Source organism: Sapajus apella, unplaced genomic scaffold (assembly GCF_009761245.1).
Source record: "Sapajus apella isolate SASKATOON/1434 unplaced genomic scaffold, GSC_monkey_1.0 scaffold31, whole genome shotgun sequence".
NCBI classification, from domain to species: Eukaryota; Metazoa; Chordata; class Mammalia; order Primates; family Cebidae; genus Sapajus; species Sapajus apella.
In genome coordinates this window covers 14,405,972-14,427,163 of record NW_022436971.1, presented here as the reverse complement: position 1 = coordinate 14,427,163, position 21,192 = coordinate 14,405,972, and the positions used below count along the sequence as shown (strand labels likewise).

General features: G+C 34.3%; 1 protein-coding gene across 10 annotated transcripts in view; it reads right to left on the bottom strand.

The window, feature by feature from the left end:
* ROCK2 (Rho associated coiled-coil containing protein kinase 2) overlaps nucleotides 1-21,192 on the bottom strand; it is a 151,841-nt gene that overhangs the window by 8,129 nt on the left and 122,520 nt on the right. For 6 of the 10 annotated variants that reach the window (XM_032294113.1, XM_032294116.1, XM_032294119.1 and 3 more), the window contains 16 exons: nucleotides 20,544-20,703; nucleotides 17,106-17,266; nucleotides 16,576-16,760; nucleotides 14,045-14,114; nucleotides 13,313-13,416; nucleotides 12,962-13,148; nucleotides 9,999-10,092; nucleotides 9,808-9,902; nucleotides 8,822-9,001; nucleotides 8,473-8,641; nucleotides 7,984-8,160; nucleotides 6,270-6,340; nucleotides 5,570-5,658; nucleotides 5,077-5,155; nucleotides 3,780-4,041; nucleotides 3,477-3,690 (listed from right to left, as the gene is read on the bottom strand). In XM_032294113.1, the coding sequence (XP_032150004.1) occupies nucleotides 3,477-3,690; nucleotides 3,780-4,041; nucleotides 5,077-5,155; nucleotides 5,570-5,658; nucleotides 6,270-6,340; nucleotides 7,984-8,160; nucleotides 8,473-8,641; nucleotides 8,822-9,001; nucleotides 9,808-9,902; nucleotides 9,999-10,092; nucleotides 12,962-13,148; nucleotides 13,313-13,416; nucleotides 14,045-14,114; nucleotides 16,576-16,760; nucleotides 17,106-17,266; nucleotides 20,544-20,703 (2,297 nt within the window). The remainder of the gene's footprint in view (nucleotides 1-3,476; nucleotides 3,691-3,779; nucleotides 4,042-5,076; nucleotides 5,156-5,569; nucleotides 5,659-6,269; nucleotides 6,341-7,983; nucleotides 8,161-8,472; nucleotides 8,642-8,821; nucleotides 9,002-9,807; nucleotides 9,903-9,998; nucleotides 10,093-12,961; nucleotides 13,149-13,312; nucleotides 13,417-14,044; nucleotides 14,115-16,575; nucleotides 16,761-17,105; nucleotides 17,267-20,543; nucleotides 20,704-21,192) is intronic. The other 4 variants (XM_032294122.1, XM_032294121.1, XM_032294118.1 and 1 more) reach the window with 2 other exon arrangements.

Genomic DNA, 21,192 nt, shown 5'->3' with positions numbered 1-21,192 from the left:
TTCTACTCTTATCACCATGAGGCAGTTACTACTTCAGTTCCAAGTAATATCTGGATCTAAAGTCATGGCTCTGCCACTTATTAGCTGTGTGACCTTGGGGACAGAATCTTTCTGTGCCTTAGTTTCTTCATCTGTTAAATGGAGATATATTAATAGCTACCTCACAGGGTGTTTCTGAGGATAAATTAGTATCATAATAGCTAACACTTATCTATCACTTTAATAAACTTCACCGCTACAGAAAAAAGGAAGTGCTGAAAACAGAGTTAAGAGGAGAATCAGAATCAGGACTGTCAAGCTAAAGAAAAGATGTAATGAGGCCAGGCACAGTGGCTCACATCTGTAATCCCAGCACTTTGGGAAGGCAAGGCAGGGGGATCACCTGAGGTCCAGAGTTTGAGACCAGCCTGGCCAGCACGGTGAAACCCTGTCTCTACTAAAAATGCAAAAATTAGCTGGGTGTGGTGGTAAGTGTCTGTAATCCCAGCTACTCGGAAGGCTGAGACAGGAGAACTGCTTGAACCCAGGAGGTGGAGGTTGTGGTGAACCAAGATAATGCCACTGCATTCCAGCTGGGTGACAGAGCAAGACTCCATTTCACAAACAAACAACAACAAAAAGAAAAGATGTAATGGTGCAGACCATAAAGAAAGACACTGAGGAAAAGTTACTAAAAAATGGTTAAGTGAACATTTATGGGTTCACTATATATTTGATGTATCTAGCAAACATACACTCAAATATATATTTGACATATCTAACAAAGCCAAACTTTGTTTTAAGAAGGATAACATGTCAAATTACTTCAGCTAAAGCTAGACTGACTAATGCTAAGACTAACATTAAACAAACTCAAATGAAGAGCTAGATATTAGATCACTGCTGAGATATACCAGCAATTCTGGGCCTCTGTTTTCTTGGATGATCCTTTACTAGTTTCACCCATTTGTGAATGTGCTTTAGTCCAGTAGAATGTTAAAAGCCATCCAGCCTGAGTCTTGATTCCTCCCTAGAACCATGCTACTCAATGAGATTACAATTTGCCTCTCTGACTGGTTCTTCTTCTAATACATCTTCCAAGGAAAAGGTCTTTAACTCTTTAGTGCCATTTATGATCTCCCACACTTTCAAATAATTTCTTTAAAAAACAAAATATCCTCAGTTCCTTCACTTGCTACATATTTTCAAATGACATACTGCAGCCTCTGTTATTCTCATCTATATACGTGACTCTTCCATTTGTATACGTGACTCTTAAAACGTGACATTCAAAATGGAATGCTAGCCAAGCATGGAGGCTCATGCTTGTGACCCCAGCACTTTGGGAGGCCAAGGTGGAAGGATTGCTTAAGGCCAGAAGTTGGAGCAACATAGGGAGACCCCCATCTCTACAAAACAAAACAAACCAACAAAAATTAGCCAGGTGTCATGGTGCATGTATGTGGTCCCAACTACTCTGGGAGGCTGAGGCAGGAGAAACGCTTGAACCTGGGAGGCAGAGGCTGCAGTGAGCCGAGATTGTGCCACTGCACTCCAGCCAGGTTGACAGACTGAGGCTCCATCTCAAAAAAAAACAAAACAAAACAAAAAAAAAACAAAAAAGAAAACCCCACAAAATGTATTAAAAAAATAAAAATCAATGAAGAATGATTCAAAGGGCAAGGCCAGAAGTTAAATTAAAAAAAAAGAAGTAACAAAAATCGAAAGTAAATGTACTTTCCAATAGACCACAATGCTGATTTAGACTGGAAAAAGAAGTTATTTTTAAGTACTGTTACATAATTGGGAGCATGCCTCATAAACTAATTCCATATATGTTACTATATATAACGAAATCATTAATGTGTCAAATAGCACAAAAGAAAAAAAATCAAAAGGATATTTGGAGTTGTTATAGTTCTAGATCTAAACAAACCCCTTCTGGAATCTTAATCAAAAACAAAGATAACAGTACCTATTCTATTCCACAGGACCATTTTAAAGAGCAAATGAGATAATATATAAGAAATTAAATGAGAGAAAAGAATACATAGAGAAGTACTTTGGAAACTGAAATCACTATATACTATAAGGCATTAAAATACCATTTAAGTATTAATAGTTCTACAATATTAATAATAGGAATTTAATTTTCAGATGTTTTACAGAAGGCACATGAAATGGCCTTCAGTGTGAGTTCTGAGTTTCTTTAGCTTAATTTCTATCAATAATCACTAATTTTGTTTAGTTTTATCATACCTCACACAAAATATTCAACATTTTCACTGCTGAAACACCAATTATACCTTTGTTATTCTAAATTGTTTCCTTGAGAGATTAGTTTCAAGATAGTTTCATATAAGATGTTTGTGGTTAGAATAAAATTTCTGACCATACAGCCAATGCACATCAATATTCATATACTGAAGGTCCCGTGTTAGGTAACAAAAAGGATACCTGAAATTACATACCTGATCAAAGTATATGCTTTTTCCTTTAGCTAACCAAATTCTTGTGTTCATTTCATGTTCAATAGATAGCTAGCAATGTTTATAAATGCTTAAGTTGTTAGTAAGCCAAGAAATGGCTATCGTGAATCAAGATATTTAACTAAAGGACTTTCACGAAGCTATCTGAAAATGGGTCCATCAAAATGTTTTCGTGCATAATGACCATCCCTGACTTTACTCCATTTTCCTAACTCTACCTCAGTTCCAAGGAATGGCCACTTTACCCATTAGTGAATATTTGCATTGTTAAAGCTTGTCTATGTTGCTGTTAAAATCACACTCAAGTTACTGTTTTAAATTTATAGATTTGATTTAAATCTTAAGCTGATTTTAGACCTGCCTCCCAAGTCACCTAACATAATAAAAGCTTGTAATATGAAACACAGTGTGTGCACTTGACAGTGTGAGGTTTGTGTACAATGTTAATTCTATCTTTTAAGTCATTAAATTAGTGCTTATAAAAGCTGAAAATAGTATCATTATACAGTAAGTCCTCACTTGACATCATCGACAGGTTCTTGAAAAGTGCGGCTTTAAGCTAAATAAAGCATCACAAAACCGTTTTTTTTCTCATCAAGGTTTTAACAAAACAACTTTGAAGGAAACAACTTAATTCGAGGACCTGCTGTACACTGTTTTGCTTAAAGTTGCAGATTCTAAGAACCTATGGACAATGTTAAGTGAGGATTTACTGTACAAATAAACACAATAAAAATATTTTTTTTTGGTTTTTTTTTTTTGTTTTACACGACAAAAATCTTTAAAGATATTTGGTTGATTTACTGTGTGTGATTTAGTAAATAAATTTACATTACTTTCATCTGAATTGAATATGACATGCATATTAAAACAGTTCCAAACATTTGGTATTCCATGGTTCACTAAAATACCAAGTAAAGGAAAACTAATTAAGAAAATTTGCAGTTTGAATATAAATAACAAAATATTTTAGTACTTTCAATTTTTTACCACATTTTAGTTTATTACCTAGGTTTGTTTGGGGCAAGCTGTCGACTTGGACGTCTAATAGACTGGTTTTGCTGTATCTTCATTGAAGTTCTAGGAGATGATCGTGCAAAAGGGTCTGGAGCTGGGGGCTTTTTAGGTATCTTTTTCACCAACCGACTAACCCACTTCTGCTGCTCTTCTGTAGAATTTGCTAGTAATAACAGATTCTTTGCCGTTGAAATATCATAATACACTGTAAAGAAAATTTTGAGAAGAAAATTAAGGTGCTTAAAATGATCTGAACATAACCAATATTGATGAAGCGAGTAATTTACCATTTACCTTTGCAAGGTGCTATAATCTCCTCCTTTCTGTCCATGTGATCTTTATGACACTTAATATGGCAACGGCGGCACTCCAAAGCAGGAGGAGGCTTAAACATGTGCCATAGGGGCTTCATACAAGCCTCACAGTTGGTTGGGAAATGATAAAGAGTAGGAATAAACTCATGTCCCTTGTGGCAAATATAATTCGATTTTTCTCCAACTGGCTCCACTGGAAATTCTTGTTCCTTCTTACTTTCTCCTTCATTGGCATACAGAATCTATGAATGCCAAAAGAACAACAAATGATTTCCAAATATGTTATTTTTTACATAGTAACACTTCTGATAGTGTAAGTAAAATAAAATTAGCCTAAATTATTCAAAGAGAAGAAAATGTATTTGAAGTTCAAACTTAAGCATATTCTGCTTAATCAAGAGCTTATGTAGGAAAAGCCATCAGACAGTCACTGGTTCGCATTTCAAAAGAACTCTCCTGTTCAAATGCTGCCTCCTTATTTTCTTTATAACACCCATGCTTTAGCAGCACTATGAGAATAGGTCAGCAAAACGTAAATGGGCACTTCATAGGTGTTAGAAAGTTTTTCTGGGAGGGACTGTTCAAAACAATCACTTGAAGAAATGTAGCAATTATGCTAATTGGTGTTTTGTAATGCTTAACAGAAAACTGTGTAACGGCTATAAGTACAGCTTCATTTTAAAAGTTCTGTATTTGGAGAGTTGGGGGAGAAAACAAAGAGGAAAGGATGTGTATTATACCCCAAATAAACATGATAAACACGGGGCCAACTTTCACACAGTACACCAAGCATAATGGCTCTTACACAGAAGGAACTCAATAACTCATTGTTGGTCTGACTAATTTTCAAATGAAGTAGAAAAGAATGTGGCCTCACTTTAAATTGGAGGTAAAAGGGCTATGAGGTACAGAATTTACCTTCATAATTTCTAGAGAGCTGAGAATAAAACAAAAACAGAAGGGAAAAAGTTCATGCTTAATAAAAGTCATAACCAGCCTTAAACAAAAAAAATATAGCAAAGACCAGAAACATGATACAAACAACACTACAAGCTTTAACAAGTAAAATGGAGACAGGAACGAAGACGTTCCCAAACAGAATTAAGCACAAAAGTCACAAAGGGACAAACCATCATTAAATGGGGCTGAAACAGAAAGGTAACCTGAAGAGGGTCAAAGAATGAAGAGATTTAATATGTCACATCATATGAGAACTTCTAAATGTGAAAAAAACAAAACAATGCCAACCAATCAAATATAAACAAAACTATGTTTACCTGGAAGATCCTTGGAATTTCTTTAGCATCTGCTCTATATACATCTGTCTGTGTAACTGGTCGGACATGAAATAACTTGCTATAAAAAATTTTGAATAAAAGAATAACATATCACCCAAGGATCAAATTATATATTAATTATTCTATACTTATGTCAGAAGTTAAACACTGACTACTTTGACCCATGTTAGAAATTCACAGAATATTTTGTTCTATTAATTCTATAATTATTTAAGATTTTTAGAAGCCTCTATGTCAGAAATTTTCTAATTAGTTTAAAAAAATAACAAAGACCCATGAAATAAAGATGTTTTAGCTAACCCTGTATCCCAGACTTTCATCTGTATGAAGCAATCACAGGAAAATTTAACAACAGTATAGTAGGAGCTACACTATAAGCTATACTGTGACTAATAAATTGCATTAATTGTTACTCTTATCATACTTTAAAAGATAAGATATGGTTTCTAAATATTCTAATAAAAACACTTACTCTATATCTAAAACCATGTAAGGATTAGATTGCTCTTTATCTTGTTCACTGTCATAGAAAAGAATCTTCTTACTGCTTACAATCACATACTGTTAAAACAGGGAGAAAAGAAATCAATAATTCAAGTTTTTAAATATCTTATTTATTGATTTTCTTTGAAAATAAATTCTGTATTACCAATAAAAATCATAAAATACTAACTAAAAAGTACTTAATATATTTTTAGGAAAGTCTTCCTTAAAGTAACTATAAATTTTGTTTATATTACTAGATATTTTAAATAAGCAAATTGTGGAGAGAAATAAAATCAAATATTTTTTGGACTTAGTTAGCTTTGGGATCCAATATCATTAGTTACCTTATCAAAAATAAATATAATAACATCAATAATCATAGTAAGAGAGGAAAAGAAATGTCTTTTTTTTCTTACCATATTCAGAGTTCTTTTCCCACCAAAACAACAAAAGTATCAAAATCAATAGGCTTACAATTTCCTTACAATAAAACCTGTCTTACTATTAACAAGATATGAGGACAAAAATTTTTTTACAAAGATAAATAAAATCATATCATTTCAAATCCTAAAGTATAAATAAGTTCTGTGTCCGAAAGTACCAGTCATGCATAGCCTACAACTACAAAAGCCAAATTACTGGAGTTAAAACAAAAACAAAGACTCATATTCCAAAGTATCAATTACCTTTTTAACCCATCCAAATTTCTTAGTGTTGTTTCGTACAGGCAATGAAAGCCATCCTTCTAATCTTGATTCTACAAATAAGCACAATATATGAGGATAAAGATAACAATTCTCCTTTGATAACAATGAACTTAATAACATTTAATATTAAATTTACAAAACAAAATATATCCTTTAGAATTTATCACTATATATTATCTAGGATACAGTAATAGTACAGGATCAGTAGTAAAAAGTTATGCAATACAAAACAAAAGCCAGGTTATATCATATTGGAAACAGGTATTCTATACTTTTATAAAGTCAAATATTCCATCAATTAAATTCATGCATTTGTAAAATTCAGGAGAAAAGTTGCCGAGGAAAAAAAGAAGAGGCAGCAGCAGCAACTCTATTCTCACTGGTACACCTGCCTTAGACTCCTTTATTTTTCCTTTGGAAGAGAGCAATATAGTACACATTTTCAAGGAGGAAATATTTTTAATAATTACATGTTCAGAGAAAATGGGCTTTTAGAATAACTATAATAAAATAATGTAAATTTTATTATTATTATTATTTTTGAGATGGAGTCTCACTCTGTCACCCATGCTGGGGTGTAGTGGCATAATCTCAGCTCACTGCAGCCTCTGCATCCCGGGTTCCAGTGATTCTCCTGCCTTGGCCTCCCAGGTATCTGGGATTACAGGCACATACCATCACACCTGGCTACTTTTTGTATTTCTAGTAGGGATGGTGTTTCACCATGTTGGCCAGGCTAGTCTCAAACTCCTGATCTCAGGTAATCTGTCCTCCTCAGTCTCCCAAAGTGCTAGGATTACAGGTGTGAGCCACTGCACCTGGCCAATTATGTAAATTTTAGATAAAATTTGGTTAATAAGCAGCACAATAACCAAAAGATTCTGAATTCCAAAATACCGAGATCAGTAGCATTCTAATTCAACTAAGAAATGTGTACGAATCCTTGGAATTTGTTTTAATGACATTTGACCAATGCTTTTTAATGAAATAAGTAAGTGAAATAGCATTTGGGGAAGTTATTCTCATAGTAAAAGTAGCTATCATTTATTTAACATTTATATATCAGCTGTGCTGGATGCTTTACATAAATTTTCTTTAATCCCCACAAAAACCACACAGAACAGGAATTATTCCCCTAATTTAGATGAGGAAACTGCAGTCTTGAAAGATCACACATGGCTGCCTCTTTGACTCTGAATGAAGCAACTCTCTGGTTTCTTCATTTAAACTATAATCTCTTTCATGGTAACAATCGGGCCAAATTCTTTCATGTTTCTTATGAAGGATATATGCCTAGGACGATGTCGGTAAGTACTCAGTAAAACCCTAAGCATATCCTCTGAATCAGTCCAAGTACTTTTTCTGTACCACCATTCTTGTTATGAAACTTCAGAAAGAATTTCTTCGTGGTTGAACATGGCTAAAACAAGCAGTGAAACCATGCACTCTTAAGCAATATGATATACTACTCCATTTCTTGCAAGTTGGCATCTAACAATTATAATAGCAATGCCATGAGAAAACACCTTAAAAACAAATTCTTTATTCATGCAGCAGTTTATTTTTAACTGAGTCTACAACAACATGTTAGAGTTAGTGGTTATTAATGTTACATAAAAAAAAATTTTCAAAAGGACTAAAATTAAGGGTAGTGGGAAAAACCCCAAAGATGAAAAGATTTTCAGGATATCACCTGTACCATTAGGTTCCGATGAAATGGGTAAGTAAGGCAAAGATTCTTCTTCTGAGTCAGAATCAGAGTCAAGGAGCATGTGAGAACTGGAAGGCTTAGTGGCAATATTGAGAGAAGTAGAGGAACGTTGGTAGGTGAATGACATGGATTCCATAGTGTGTGACTGAGTGATATGAACTAAACACCCAACATAAAAGTAAGAATGCAGAAAGAAGAGAAAATGAAATGAAAGCTTAAAAATAGAGCTAATATAATAATTTAAAAACTAGACATGTAGAGCTTTTCTTTTGTATATTTATGAAAAACTTTGATAAAAAAATCAATAAATAAAATAAGATTGAAATGTTACTTGAATCCTTACTCCAAGGAATAGGTTTTCCCTTAAAGAAATTACAAACATTTTTCCTTCAGAGCAGTCAGTCACAAGACTTAACACAATCAACTGATTTATATTTAAGACAAATATTAGGGCTGAAAGCAAATCCATACCTGGAAACCCATCATCTGCCTCAGCATCCCCTGGTCCGCTGCCTATACTGGAACTATCCAGACCAATATGCAAGGCTTGGAGTTGTGACCGAAGCTGCTCAATGTCACTGTCTTTACTGTCCAATGTCATCTGCAGTTCAATTCGAATCTGGCTCTCTTCAGCTATTTGCTGTAAGAAATTTAATTACCATTAGTTAATTGGATGTGACGTACCTCAACATTTTGCTTCTTGGTTCTATAACAATTATTAAATAATAGATATGGTCTATAACCAGTAAAATACAGACATGAAAATAATTCTACTTCTCGAAAGGAAGTCTTCAGTATAGAGCCCAAAAAGTATTCTTACAGCCTGCATTTCATTCAGTTCTTTCTGATACTTGATCATCTGCTGGGTCAGTTTCTCACGTTCAGATTTAAGTTCCATATGTAGCTTTCTATTCTCCTTCTCTTTTCTCCGCACATCTGTATCATTACCACGTTTGACAGGTTCTTTTCTATTCATGATCTCAGCCAACTTATTCACAGCCTTAAAAATGTAAAAGTAAGTATAATACATAAATAAAATAAATTACATTTATGGTTTCTCAGTATCTCCTCAATAGCAACAAGTTAAACAATCTCAAATACTCTCCTTCCCTACACACAGGGCTACAAAGAAACACTTTCTACATTATTCAAATAATACACCTTCTTTACTACTCATTATGCTTCTCCATGCAATGCTCCATTAGATTTTTACTTGTGTCTTCTGAGAATTATAATTTAAAATATTTATAGATTAAAAAATATGTATTTATAGAATTGATCTGATGTTGCTTTCTACCATTTCGACTTTTTAGTTCTAAGAGAGACCTTAATAGGCAGACCTTTCTTCATTTATTTGGGACGAAGAACATTTTGCAATGGCATCATATTAATAAAATATCCTATGTCCACCAACAGTGAAGGGCACCTAGTGTCCCACATGTTCATGCAGTACATATGCAACTGCAGGAGTTGGCAGAGAATGAACTAACTGACCCTTTTCAGGTTGTCAGTAAATGGTCAATCCCAACAGTTCTTAAAAGCAGAAAAACATACTAAATTACAATGATAAACTGAAAGAGAATGTGATTCCAAAAGGAAAAATTAAGAAAAATTTTAGTAGGCAGAATTGAACAGTATTAATCAAATCTAACTTATCCCAACCTGGCAAAAACCAGATAATTGTGACTTCACAAGAACTGGTACATTTGATGACTACTCTACCAATTTGTAATGCCTAGAAGTAAAATATAAAAGAGATAAATTGAGACGAAATTCAAAATCGTATTTAGGTTTTATCATACATACTTGAGTTTTTAGTGTTCTTTCTGTTAACAGTTGTTTCTCAAACTGTGCTTTAATAGCTGCTGCACTTATTTCTTCATCTTTCAATCTTGACAGCTCTGAAACATGGAAAAAAAGTTAAAATTACATTGATAATTATGGCAGCTGATAAACGTAAGGTGTATTAAAAATAAACATTCTTTGTTAATACATACGCTCTTGAACATCTTTCAATTTGTTATTTAATTCTTCTTTCTCATTCGCAAGATTGGCAACATCACTAGTTAGTGTCCTATTAGTTTCCTCAAGCTAAGAAATGAAAGAGGAAAAAATAATCACATCCCAATTTACACAATTTATGTTATAAAACAATGATTCAAATGGGAAATATCCTAGAATATTGTTAAACCTCTTACTCTTTTCTTTTCTTTCTTTTTTTTTTGAGTCAGAGTCTCACTCTGTCACCCTGGCAGGAATGCAGTGGCGCGATCTCAGCTCTCTTGGCTCACTGCAACCTCTGTCTCCTGGGTTCAAGTGATTCTCCTGCCTCAGCCTCCCGAGTAGCTGGGACTACAGGCATGTGCCACCATGCCTGGCTAATATTTGTATTTTCAGGAGAGACAGGGTTTCGCCCAGTTGGCCAGGCTGGTCTCGAACGCCTGACCTCACAGGTGATCTGTCCGCCTTGGCTTCCCAAAGTGTTGGGATTACAGGTGTCAGCCACCACGTCCAGCCTAAATCTCTTACTTTTCTAAATACATTCATCTCTATACTTCTTGCCCTTGCACTACCTTACCAAACTTCACCCTTGATGAAAACTTTGCTAACTATAACAGACTTCACATGTACACTAGGAAGCCAAAATTTGCCCTTCTCTCATAAATCCTTAGCAGTTTTTAAAATGAGGAAAGCAAATAAAAAAGGAAATTCAAAGTCCTGCATTCCAACCATGCAGAATAAGCAAATTTAAAAACTATAATATTTCTTATAGAACACCATTTGGAAAATTAACTTTTACTGAAGACGTTGACAGCCTTTGGTATTCCTTTCAAATTCTATTCCTATTTTTCTTTCCTGAAGGAAGTCATTGGGTTTGTTTTTTATTTTGAGACAGAGTCTCGCACCAGGCTGGAGTGCAGTGGTGTGATCTCAGCTCACTGAAACCTCTGCCTCCCGGGTTCAAGAGATTCTCATGCCTCAGCCTCCTGGGTAGCTGGGATTACAGGCATGTCCCACCACACCTGGCTAATTTTTGTATTTTTAGTAAGATAGGGTTTCACTATGTTGGTCAGGCCGGTCTCAAACTCCTGGCCTCAAGTGGTCGCCTGCCTAGGCCTCTTACATTGCTGGGATTACTTACAGGCATGAGTAAAGTTTTATTGGCCTGAAGGAAGTTTTATTATAAATTATGTGTTTCCCCTTTCGACCCATGATTATATTTCATTACATACACATGAAACAAAACAGTGTGCCTTTATGTGATTTTCCTTTTTCTCTCTTTTTGGAAACCAGGTCTCAAGCTCTGTTGCCCAGGGTGGAGCACAATGGTGCAATCACCACTCATTGTTGCTTCAGCCTCCAAGGCTCAAAGGATCCTCCCACTTCAGCCCCCAGGAGTAGCTTAGCTGGGACTACAGGCATGAATCACCACACCTGGCTAAAATGTGTGTTTTTTCGGTAGAAACAGGGTCTTACACTGTTGCCCAGGCTGGCCTCAAATTCCTGGAGCTCAAGCAATCCTCCCACCTTGGACTCCCAAAATGCTGCAATGACAGGCATGAGCCACCATGCCAGGCTGTGAGTTTCAATCTTACTGTATTTATCTTTCTGTAATTGTTTTCACTCAACAGCATATTAAAGCATTAAATTGCTGATACAAATAAAGACCTAACTAATTCATTTTAACTGACATAATAGTTCCATCTTCTATCACATTTAATGTATCCATTCATTCATTCATGGACATTTGAGTTTCTGCTAATGTATTTATGCTGCTATACACATTGTGCCTGAGTTTCTATAGTGTATTTATCTTAGTGTGGACTTTCTTTGGACTGCATTATATGAATACCTAAAAATTACTTGAAATGTCATACTACTTAACTGTACTATGCCATACTAAATTTACACTTCCCCATAGTGAATAAGAATAGCATCTTCTTCTAGACATTCTTCAGACACTTAAAATTGTCAGCTACTGGATTTCTGCTAATGTGATGGGTATGAAATGCTATTTCAAAGTTGTTTTACAAAGGATTTTCTTGAACAACAGTGAGGTTAAGTATGTGCTTGTATATTTAGGTTTTCCCTTTTAGTTAAGTTTTCTTCCAAACTGTTTAATCCTTTCTTACTGAATTGCAGAAATCCTACATATACTCTAGAGACAAATCCCTTGTTTAATAAACATATTACAAATATTTCCTTTCTGTCATTTATTTATGCTGTCATACGTTAACTTTTAGATTCTGTTCTAATAGCTTAAAATTTTTATTTTTTACAGTTAGTCTTTAAGATAGCTAGAATTTACTTTTGTGTGTGGTGGGGATTTAATTTTTTTCCTTTCCACATAAAAATACAGTTATTCCAAAACCATTTATGAAATGTGTCCTTTCCCAGTGAATTGTATACTGGCACTACCATCATATATACCAAGTTCCGGTATATGCAGAAATCCCTCTGGCCTCCCTTTTCATTTCCACTGAACAGGATTGAATATCCCTGTTCTAATACCACACTTTTTAATTACTGCAGCATTTCAATCGGTCTGGCTAACTGATAGGGTAAAGCTATCTACTTGATATTTGACTTCTCTCTGAAATTTTTATTGCAATTTTTTCAACCTGAATAGAACTGTTTTCATGGTAGTTTCAAGATTCTTCTGAACTAAGCTCTGTTTAAAAAGAAAAAAAAAAAGACTTAAATTGTTTTCTACCTTTGTTATTTTCCCTTTCACTTTGGTTCTTTAACTTTGAATTCATCAACAGGTGAAGTCACTGGAAGTAGTTTTTCAGTAAGCTCCTCTGCCAAACAACACTGAGAAGCTGATGGTTAACTAGATTAAAAATCTTGTAGTCAGCATATATAACTTTTCATTTAGATCTATGACACTTAGTATGTCATAGATTTAAGATATAGCAATTTGATTATAATCCAAAAAAGCACCAAGAATTTTACTTACAGATGCAATTGTAGCATCTTTTTCAGTAAGTTCCTGTTTGTGTCTAGCCATCATCTCTTTGATCTCCAGCTCTTTCATGATCTTCTCTTTTTCCAAATCAGAATATTGTTCTTCAGCAATTGAACGAGCCAGTTGCTCAGAATCTGCTTTGGTCAAGGTGATCTCCAGTTGGGCAGCCAAGGAGTCCCTACATTTTAGCAGTATGTTATTTTAATGGTTCAGTTTTCACTATGAAGTAAAAGTTTTTCTCTAATTCACTTCATCAACAATTTTTTATTTGGTGACTACCAGGCATTATTCTAGGAGCAAAGTATACCGCTATGAACAAAGAGACAAGGGTCTCATACTTACCGTTCATCCTGTAATTCCTGTTTCTTCTGCTGTAATTCTTTCCCAAGTTTGGTCTTTTCTTCACATTCTTCTTTAAGCTCCCTAACTTGTGTTTTATAGAGGGTCTAAATAGCAAAATACAACAGAAATGTGTATCATAATCAGAAATATTACTTCTACATTCAAAAGCTATCCAGACAAAAAGGAGAACACATAAGAATATTTTCTTACTGTTAACTCCCTGAGCAAATGAATATTAACTTTCTTATTTTCTAGTCATCAACCGGTGATTAACAAATACAAGTTCAGCTAATAATTAAGAAGCATGATTTTCAACTGAATATCATAGTGCTATTTCTTATTTAATAGCATAGATAGGTAAAATGAATGAGGAGGCAAGGAAAAACATTAAGAATTTAGACAAAAAATGTTGGCTCAAATCAATAAAACAGAAGGGAGTTTCTACTTCATATTTTAAAAACTGATCTCAAAAAGCACAACTATTAAAATGATAATTTTATTTTATTTCTTGCATTATGAAAATATATTCTTTCTCAAAAAACAATGCTGTTAATCAGCTTCATCAATATGGTATGCGCTTGGAACTATTTTTCTAGCAATGATAATACATTTCTCTCAAACTACCTACATTCTTTTACCCAGTTGATCTTTTTATATGAGTTGTATGGTATAAATAAAACATCCCATCCAAAACTCTGTTTGCTATTTGCAAATGAATGTGTCTGAACTTACTGAGAAATACTGTTCTGCTTCGAGCTGATCCTGGAGCTCCTTCATTTGGCCATCTGCATCCTGACGTTCTCTGTGAGGACATTGAATCAAAGGTTTAAATAACTTACACACATTTTAAACCAGCAACTCTCAAAGTATGGTCTGGGGGAAACCCTGGGAATCCCTGAGGTTCTTTCACAGAACCCATGAGGTCAAATCATTTTCATAATAGTGAGTACCATGGCTTTTTATTACTCTCATTCCCTTGTTATGCACATGTGGACTTTTTTCCTGAGGCCACATGACTTACAAATGTGTCATCACTCTGATGGTTAATATGTGTTTGTGTGTTCCATGTTTTAAAGTTTTCTCAGTTTTAATTTCTAACACAATACGTATCATTAGATACAACAAATGTAAACAAAAACTCACTTGGAACCCTTGATAATTTTTAAGAGTATAAAGGGGTTCTGAGACCAGTGTTATACTAAATCAACATTGAATCAGAGATTCACATACAGACACTGTGATCAGTCCTTCATGCCAACCAAGTGGAAGAATCCAAAGAGCACCTAAAATCTGGTCATGTTAGCAGGGAGTGAAGAATGCCTGGGAGGGGCTTCTGAAGAGGTAAGAAGTGCTGGCTTTAGATCTAAACATGGATGGTGGCTGCACGGATTTATATACTTTGTAAAAATTCACTCAGCTCTACACTTAATATTTGTGTACTTTTTCTGTATTATGTTAATCTTCAATAAAGGAATAAAATAATAAATACAATACATAAAAAGCAAGCCCAACAACCCATTTAAGAAGCTGGGTTGAAATGGCACATTACATTTTGGCCTTATTTTAAAAACATAAAAATTAGTTATCCCAAACCAAAACCAAGGAGGAATAAAGCAAACTGAAGAACAATACAATGTGTATGATACAATTTAAAAACAAGCAAAAAACAAAATAAAATGTACAGAAAACTCAACCTCACATATATTTGTGAAATGAGAGAGAAAAATAAAGCTAATGAAAAGAAAAGAAAAAAACAACACAAAGATATCTGACTACTGTTCCAATTCTAAAAGTTTACATCTCGGTCGGACGCTCATGCCTGTAATCCCAGCACTTTGGGAGGCCGAGGCGGGTGGATCACGAGGTCAAGAGATCGAGACCATGCTGGTCAACATGGTGAAAACCCCATCTCTACTAAAAATACAAAAAATCAGCTGGGCATGGTGGTGCGTGCCTGTAATCCCAGCTACTCAGGAGGCTGAGGCAGGAGAATTGCCTGAACCCAGGAGGCAGAGGTTGCAGTGAGCCGAGATCGCGCCATTGCACTCCAGCCTGGGTAACAAGAGCGAAACTCCGTCTCAAAAAAAAAAAAAAAAGTTTAAATCTCATTAAGTTTAGGTCTAGGCTTACCCTGGCAACATATAGATCAGCAAAAAGAACAAAGTGTACTTGAATATTTTGAGCATCCTTTCTTAGATAGTATCATGACCTGTCACAGGTATGCATAAAACAGACAATTACAATGAGGATAAATCAGTAGTAGTTGTAACAGTAACAGATCTAGCAGTAATAGTCCCTTCCACTTATCATATGCCGGATGATTTAAATAAACCATTGTTATCCTTTACAACATCCCTAAAAAGGAATCTATTACTGCCCCCTTTCACAAAAGTGTAATAAAAGGCTTAGAGAAATTAAATCATTGGCCCAATGTTGGTTAGCTAGTAAGTTACAGAACTGATATTCACACCTCAGTCTGTCTGGATCCAAAGCCTTTGTTCTTTCCACTCTACCACACTGTCTTTCATCAAATAACTGGGATCCAATATGACCTTTGGTCATGATTAGGAAAAGTAATTCTCCTACTAATAGAATAAATGGGAAAACTTTAATAGCATATATACTGTATATTTTATATATACAGTATATATGCTTTTTTATAGTTGGGTTCTTTTTATGTGCCCAGGATGGAGTGTAGTGGCTATTCACAGGTGTGATCACAGCACAAAGCAATCTCACTTGGCCTCAAGTGATCCTCCTGTCCCAGCTACCCAAGTAGCTGGGACTACAGATGTGCACCACTGTGCCTATAATATTTTTAAAGGATTTTAACAATATGTTCTCAATTTTTTAAGTAAATCAAGTAGAGCACCAAAGTATTTCCTATGACATGACTAAAAATTTACAAGGTATTTATTTAAGTCAAACATTTCTAAGTCTAAGACACTTAAGAAACAAACAACAGGCACATGGACAATAAGCTTGAGAAACAGCCCTGAGGAGGAATCTAAAACATGGTGTGAAGATTCCCGATATTTTCTTCTGCCTCATCACCAACAATTCTTCTATCATCACATCGTAATTAGGTAGCAGCAGGGAAACAAATAAAATCTTGAAGGACAACAGTGACAACACATTACTTGTACAGAAAGAAAGAGAAAACATGGTCAACAAAGTAAAATGCTCAAAAGAAAGTACACAGATACACCAAAATTAACTTATACATGGATAACTGGCAAATTAAAATGTCTCAATTAACTTACTTTCGAAGTTCAGCATTTTGTTTTTCCAAGTTCATTTTCATTTCCAGGAGGTGGTTATTCTCTTGCTTTAACTGCTTTTCTGACATTTTTAGTGTGTTAACCTGCTGTGTTTGCATCTTCAGGTCATTTTGTGTAAGGCAGCGCTTCTGAGTTTCTTGCTCTATTTTTAATGTCAGGTTTCTAACCTAAGAAATAAATTGTGTACTTGGTACATAAGTACATTATTTCTATTTATCTCATCACTGAAGCTGGTATAAAATATGGTGATGTAACACAGATGTTTTTTTGTATTTTTAATAATGTTATAAATGTATTTTTTAAATAAAATATAATCTTTAAGATAAATGTAACTTTAAAAATGTTTAAATTATGATTCATTTAGTATATCATCAAAATTTAGTTAAACCAACAGGTTGTAGACTACTATAAGAAAAACTTTAAAATTATGAAACCATCATTAGACCTTCATAACCCTAAATTCTTATTTATAAATTCGTTTATTATGAATCATTAGTACCCTTAATACTTACATCCTCATTTAGCACATCTTTCTGTTTAAGGAGCTCATTTATTTTCTGCTGTGACTGTTTGAGGTCACAGTCTAATATAGAACATCTTTTCTCAGCTTCTAGCAATAGGTTCTCCACTTTCTGTTTTAAAGTTCTTTCCTCCAGGAGCTTCTTCTCCATTTCTAGTTCAATAAAAATGGACATAATCACAAATTTACAAATAAAAGAAGCATATGAAATATATGACAGTGCTATCAAAAATTATAAATGCTGCCTTATATTTGTATTGATTTTCAATTTAATATTTTAATCATAAATTTATAAATAAAAGCACATTAAATATATGACACCATACTAATACAGATGGTAAATGATTCTGCCTTATATTTTATTATTATTATTATTTTTTGAGACGGTCTCACTCTGTTGCCCAGGCTAGAGTGCATTGGTGCCATCTCGGCTCTTTGTAACCTTCTGGATTCAAGCAATTCTCATGTCTCAGCCTCCAGACAGAACTTGGATCACAGGTGTGCACCACCACACCCAGCTAAGTTTTGTATTTTTAGTAGAGATGGGGTTTCACCATGTTGGCTAGGCTGGTCTCAAACTTCTGGCCTCAAGCAATCCACCCACCTCAGCCACCCAAAGTGCTGGAATTACAAGCGTGAGCCACTAAGCCTGGCCTTAATTTTCAATCTAATATTTTCACTACTCCTCCAAATATATTTGAAATGTCAAGAATTTCATACTTGAAAATTAGGAGTTTCACAGGGCATAAAAATGTATCACACTCTATAATATTACATCTATTCTAATGGAAGCAAGAAAATTCTGCCTTTATTTACATTCCACAAGATGCTTACATCTTTTAAATAAAGACTTCTTTTATTTTACTGCTATTCTATGTCTCTTCGTGTTACTATTTTTACCTTAAAACAATCCAGATAGATTCTATGATTTCCATAGCTCTTTTCATATTAACGCATTATTATGCAGGTGTTGAAAATTATGTTTGAGGGTGGTGGTAAAGGACAGGACTCTGGAACCAAACTTTCTCAGCTTAAACCCTGGGTCTAACACTGTTTGGGCAAGTGATTCACCTCTCTGGATCTGTTTCCTTATCTCTAGAATAGGGATAACAGCAGTTACCTTCCTAGGGAGGTTGTGAAGATTTTAGTTAACACATGTTTACCACTTAAATGCTGCCTGTCAAAAGGCAAGCATTTGGTAAGTGCTTATTATTTAAGAAGAATTTTTAATGATCTAAGGAAAGGTTCTTAATGTCTTTTTTCTTTTTTTTTAAGCAAAGCAAAATAGTATAGGAAATGGAGAAAATTTACAAAATAGTATCCTAACTCATAGGATTATAAGTAATCTTTGCTTTTTTTCTTTATACTTTCCTGTATTTTCTAAATTATTTACAATAAACTTTTAATCTATTTTACTTATCAGGAGGCAAAGTTTCAAGTGATTTCAGTGTTAAATGTAAGTCATCAAAGTTAAAGGATTATCTTGATATATTTATTGATTAGTACTTCAATTCACATACAATTAAGGCTCCTCTGCTTTTTCATAACTAATGTTCAACATCTAATTATCATCTATTATAAAGTTATAGTAGGGAAAAATTAAATCTGTGAATATATAGTGTTTAATGAATAGTCTTCAAAAGTGAGGAAAAATGAAACACTCCTCTTGTAGTATTAATAATAGTCAAGTATTTCTAAACACTTTAAATGTTTTACTGCACTTGATTTTCACAACAACATAACAATACTATAATCGTCCCTTTACAGGAAACAAGACACAGAAAGTTTAACTAGACAAGGTCACATAGCTAATAATTATTTGGTAAGCCATGTTCTTAATCCAAGGAGGCAATGACATGCAACAGAAGGACCAAAGGCTTTAGCCTCAGATTTGAATACCATCTATGGTATTTAACAGTTTTGTGTACTCATGTGTAAAATATGGAAGTCATCGTGTATCTTACATTAGCGTTATAATTGAAAAAAATGTAGTTAATACTGAGTTGGTTCATTTTTATCAGTTCAGAAAACAACCACTAAACAAATGTCCTAAATAAAAAAAACCAATCACCTAATGCATTGAGAATAGAAAGAGGGATCACTGAGGTAATGAAAATACTTTTTTTTTTTTCTCTGAGATGGAGTTTTACTCTGTTACCCAGGCGGGAGTACAGTGATACAATCATGGCTCACTGCAGCCCTGAACTTCTGGGCTCATGCAATGTTTCTGCATCAGTCTCCCGAGTGGCTTGGACTACAGACGCACATTACTACACCCAGCTAATTTTTATATTTTTTGTAGAGATCGGGTCTTGTTATGTTGCCCAGGGTGGTCTCAAACTCCTGGGCTCAAGATACCCTCCCACCTTAGCCTCCCAAAGTGCCAGAATTACAGGTGTGAGCCACCATGCCCAGCCTGATATATTCTTTATCTTGTTTTGAGCAGTAGTTTTGTGAATATATTACAAAATGTCAAAAATGTTTATATTTTATTATTCCATGTAAATTATACCTCAATGAAAATAATTCAACTCTGTCTTCTAGGCCACAGACAAGGAAATATGGCCCAGTAAATTTCTCCCTTACAATTAGATTTTTCTAAATAAAGTACTCATTTCATTTCTTATCATCCTGATTTAGTAAAGAAAATCTATCATTTTAATTACATGCAATAATTAAAAGGCTATTTTTTCTAAGTTATTTCATAAATGTTATGCTTCAATGTGAAAAGAAATTTCTGTTCAAGAGTATTAAGACTTTCACAAGAATATCTTAAAGTACTGATTTTCTTTGGAATTTCAGTTATTATAATTATAAACAATTTGGAAAAGAAATTATCCTAAGACAATTCCAGGAAAAAGGCTAGTTTATGGAAAGGTTAACTTTGTTATCTATTAGTATTATATGGCCTGACCAAATCTGGCTATTATCTTCATCACGTTAGAGATCAAAATACTCAGTGAACTTATATTCTAGTTAGACCACCTGTTACTTTTAAATCCTTACCTTGCATAAACTGGCCAAGAATTTTATAATACAAAATTATTGTGTTACAAGAATTACCTGTATCAATAGTAACAGATTATAGAGTGTGAAGCTCTGGATATACCTTGTTATTACTGATACAGGTATGAAGAGCGGTACAGATATTACCAGGTATATAATATTGAGAAATATTAATTTCTCTCTGATCTAAAAATCTGATCAAGTAATTCTGTGTTTGGGTCTTACTTTCTTAGAAATGATTATTGTAATGATACAAAGGAAAAATAATATCATATCTATGTAAAGCTTCCCTAATAGTTTCTTTCCCTCCAGTTCCCAATATTTGACAATGAAATGTAAATGAATATGTTTCAAAACCAAAGAGCTAAACACAGAATCAATTCTTAGGAAAATGCTCTGGAAAACTCTTTAAAAAAATGCATACCTTTCATGGCTTCTGATTTAGCTTCTTCAATGGATTCATAGATCTTATTTTTATCTGCTAGTCGTGCCTTTGTGGCCTTATGTTCAGCTTCTTCTTGTTCTAGGCTCTGTTGTGTAACTTTTAGTTGGTATGTCATATCTATTTCCATGTTGCTTTTTTCCTATTAAATATTTAAAATGCAGCGATCAACAAAAAAAAAGACTAGCTCACAATTTCAAAAACTTTCTAATTTTTTTTTCTTCTTTGGAGACAGTCTTGCTCGGTTACCCAGGCTGAAGTGCAGTGGTGTGAACATGGGTCACTGTAGCCTCAATCTCCCCACGCTCAAGTGATTCTCCCCCCTCAGCCTCTAAAGTAGCTGGGACTATAGGTGTTTGCCACCACTCCTGGCTAATTTATTTTATTTTTTAATGTAGAGACAAGGTCTCACTAAACACTGCCTATGCAGGTCTTGAACTCCCGGGCTCAAGTGATCCTCCCACCTCAGCCTCCCACAGTGCTGAGATTATACGCATGAGCCACTGTGCCCAGCCTTAAATAGTTTTTTAACAGGTTTAATAAGAATGTTCAGTATTTCCTCTCTCATCTTCACTCAAACCTCTTAGGATAGTAATCTATATACTTCTTTACTTCCCACTGCACCCAACAG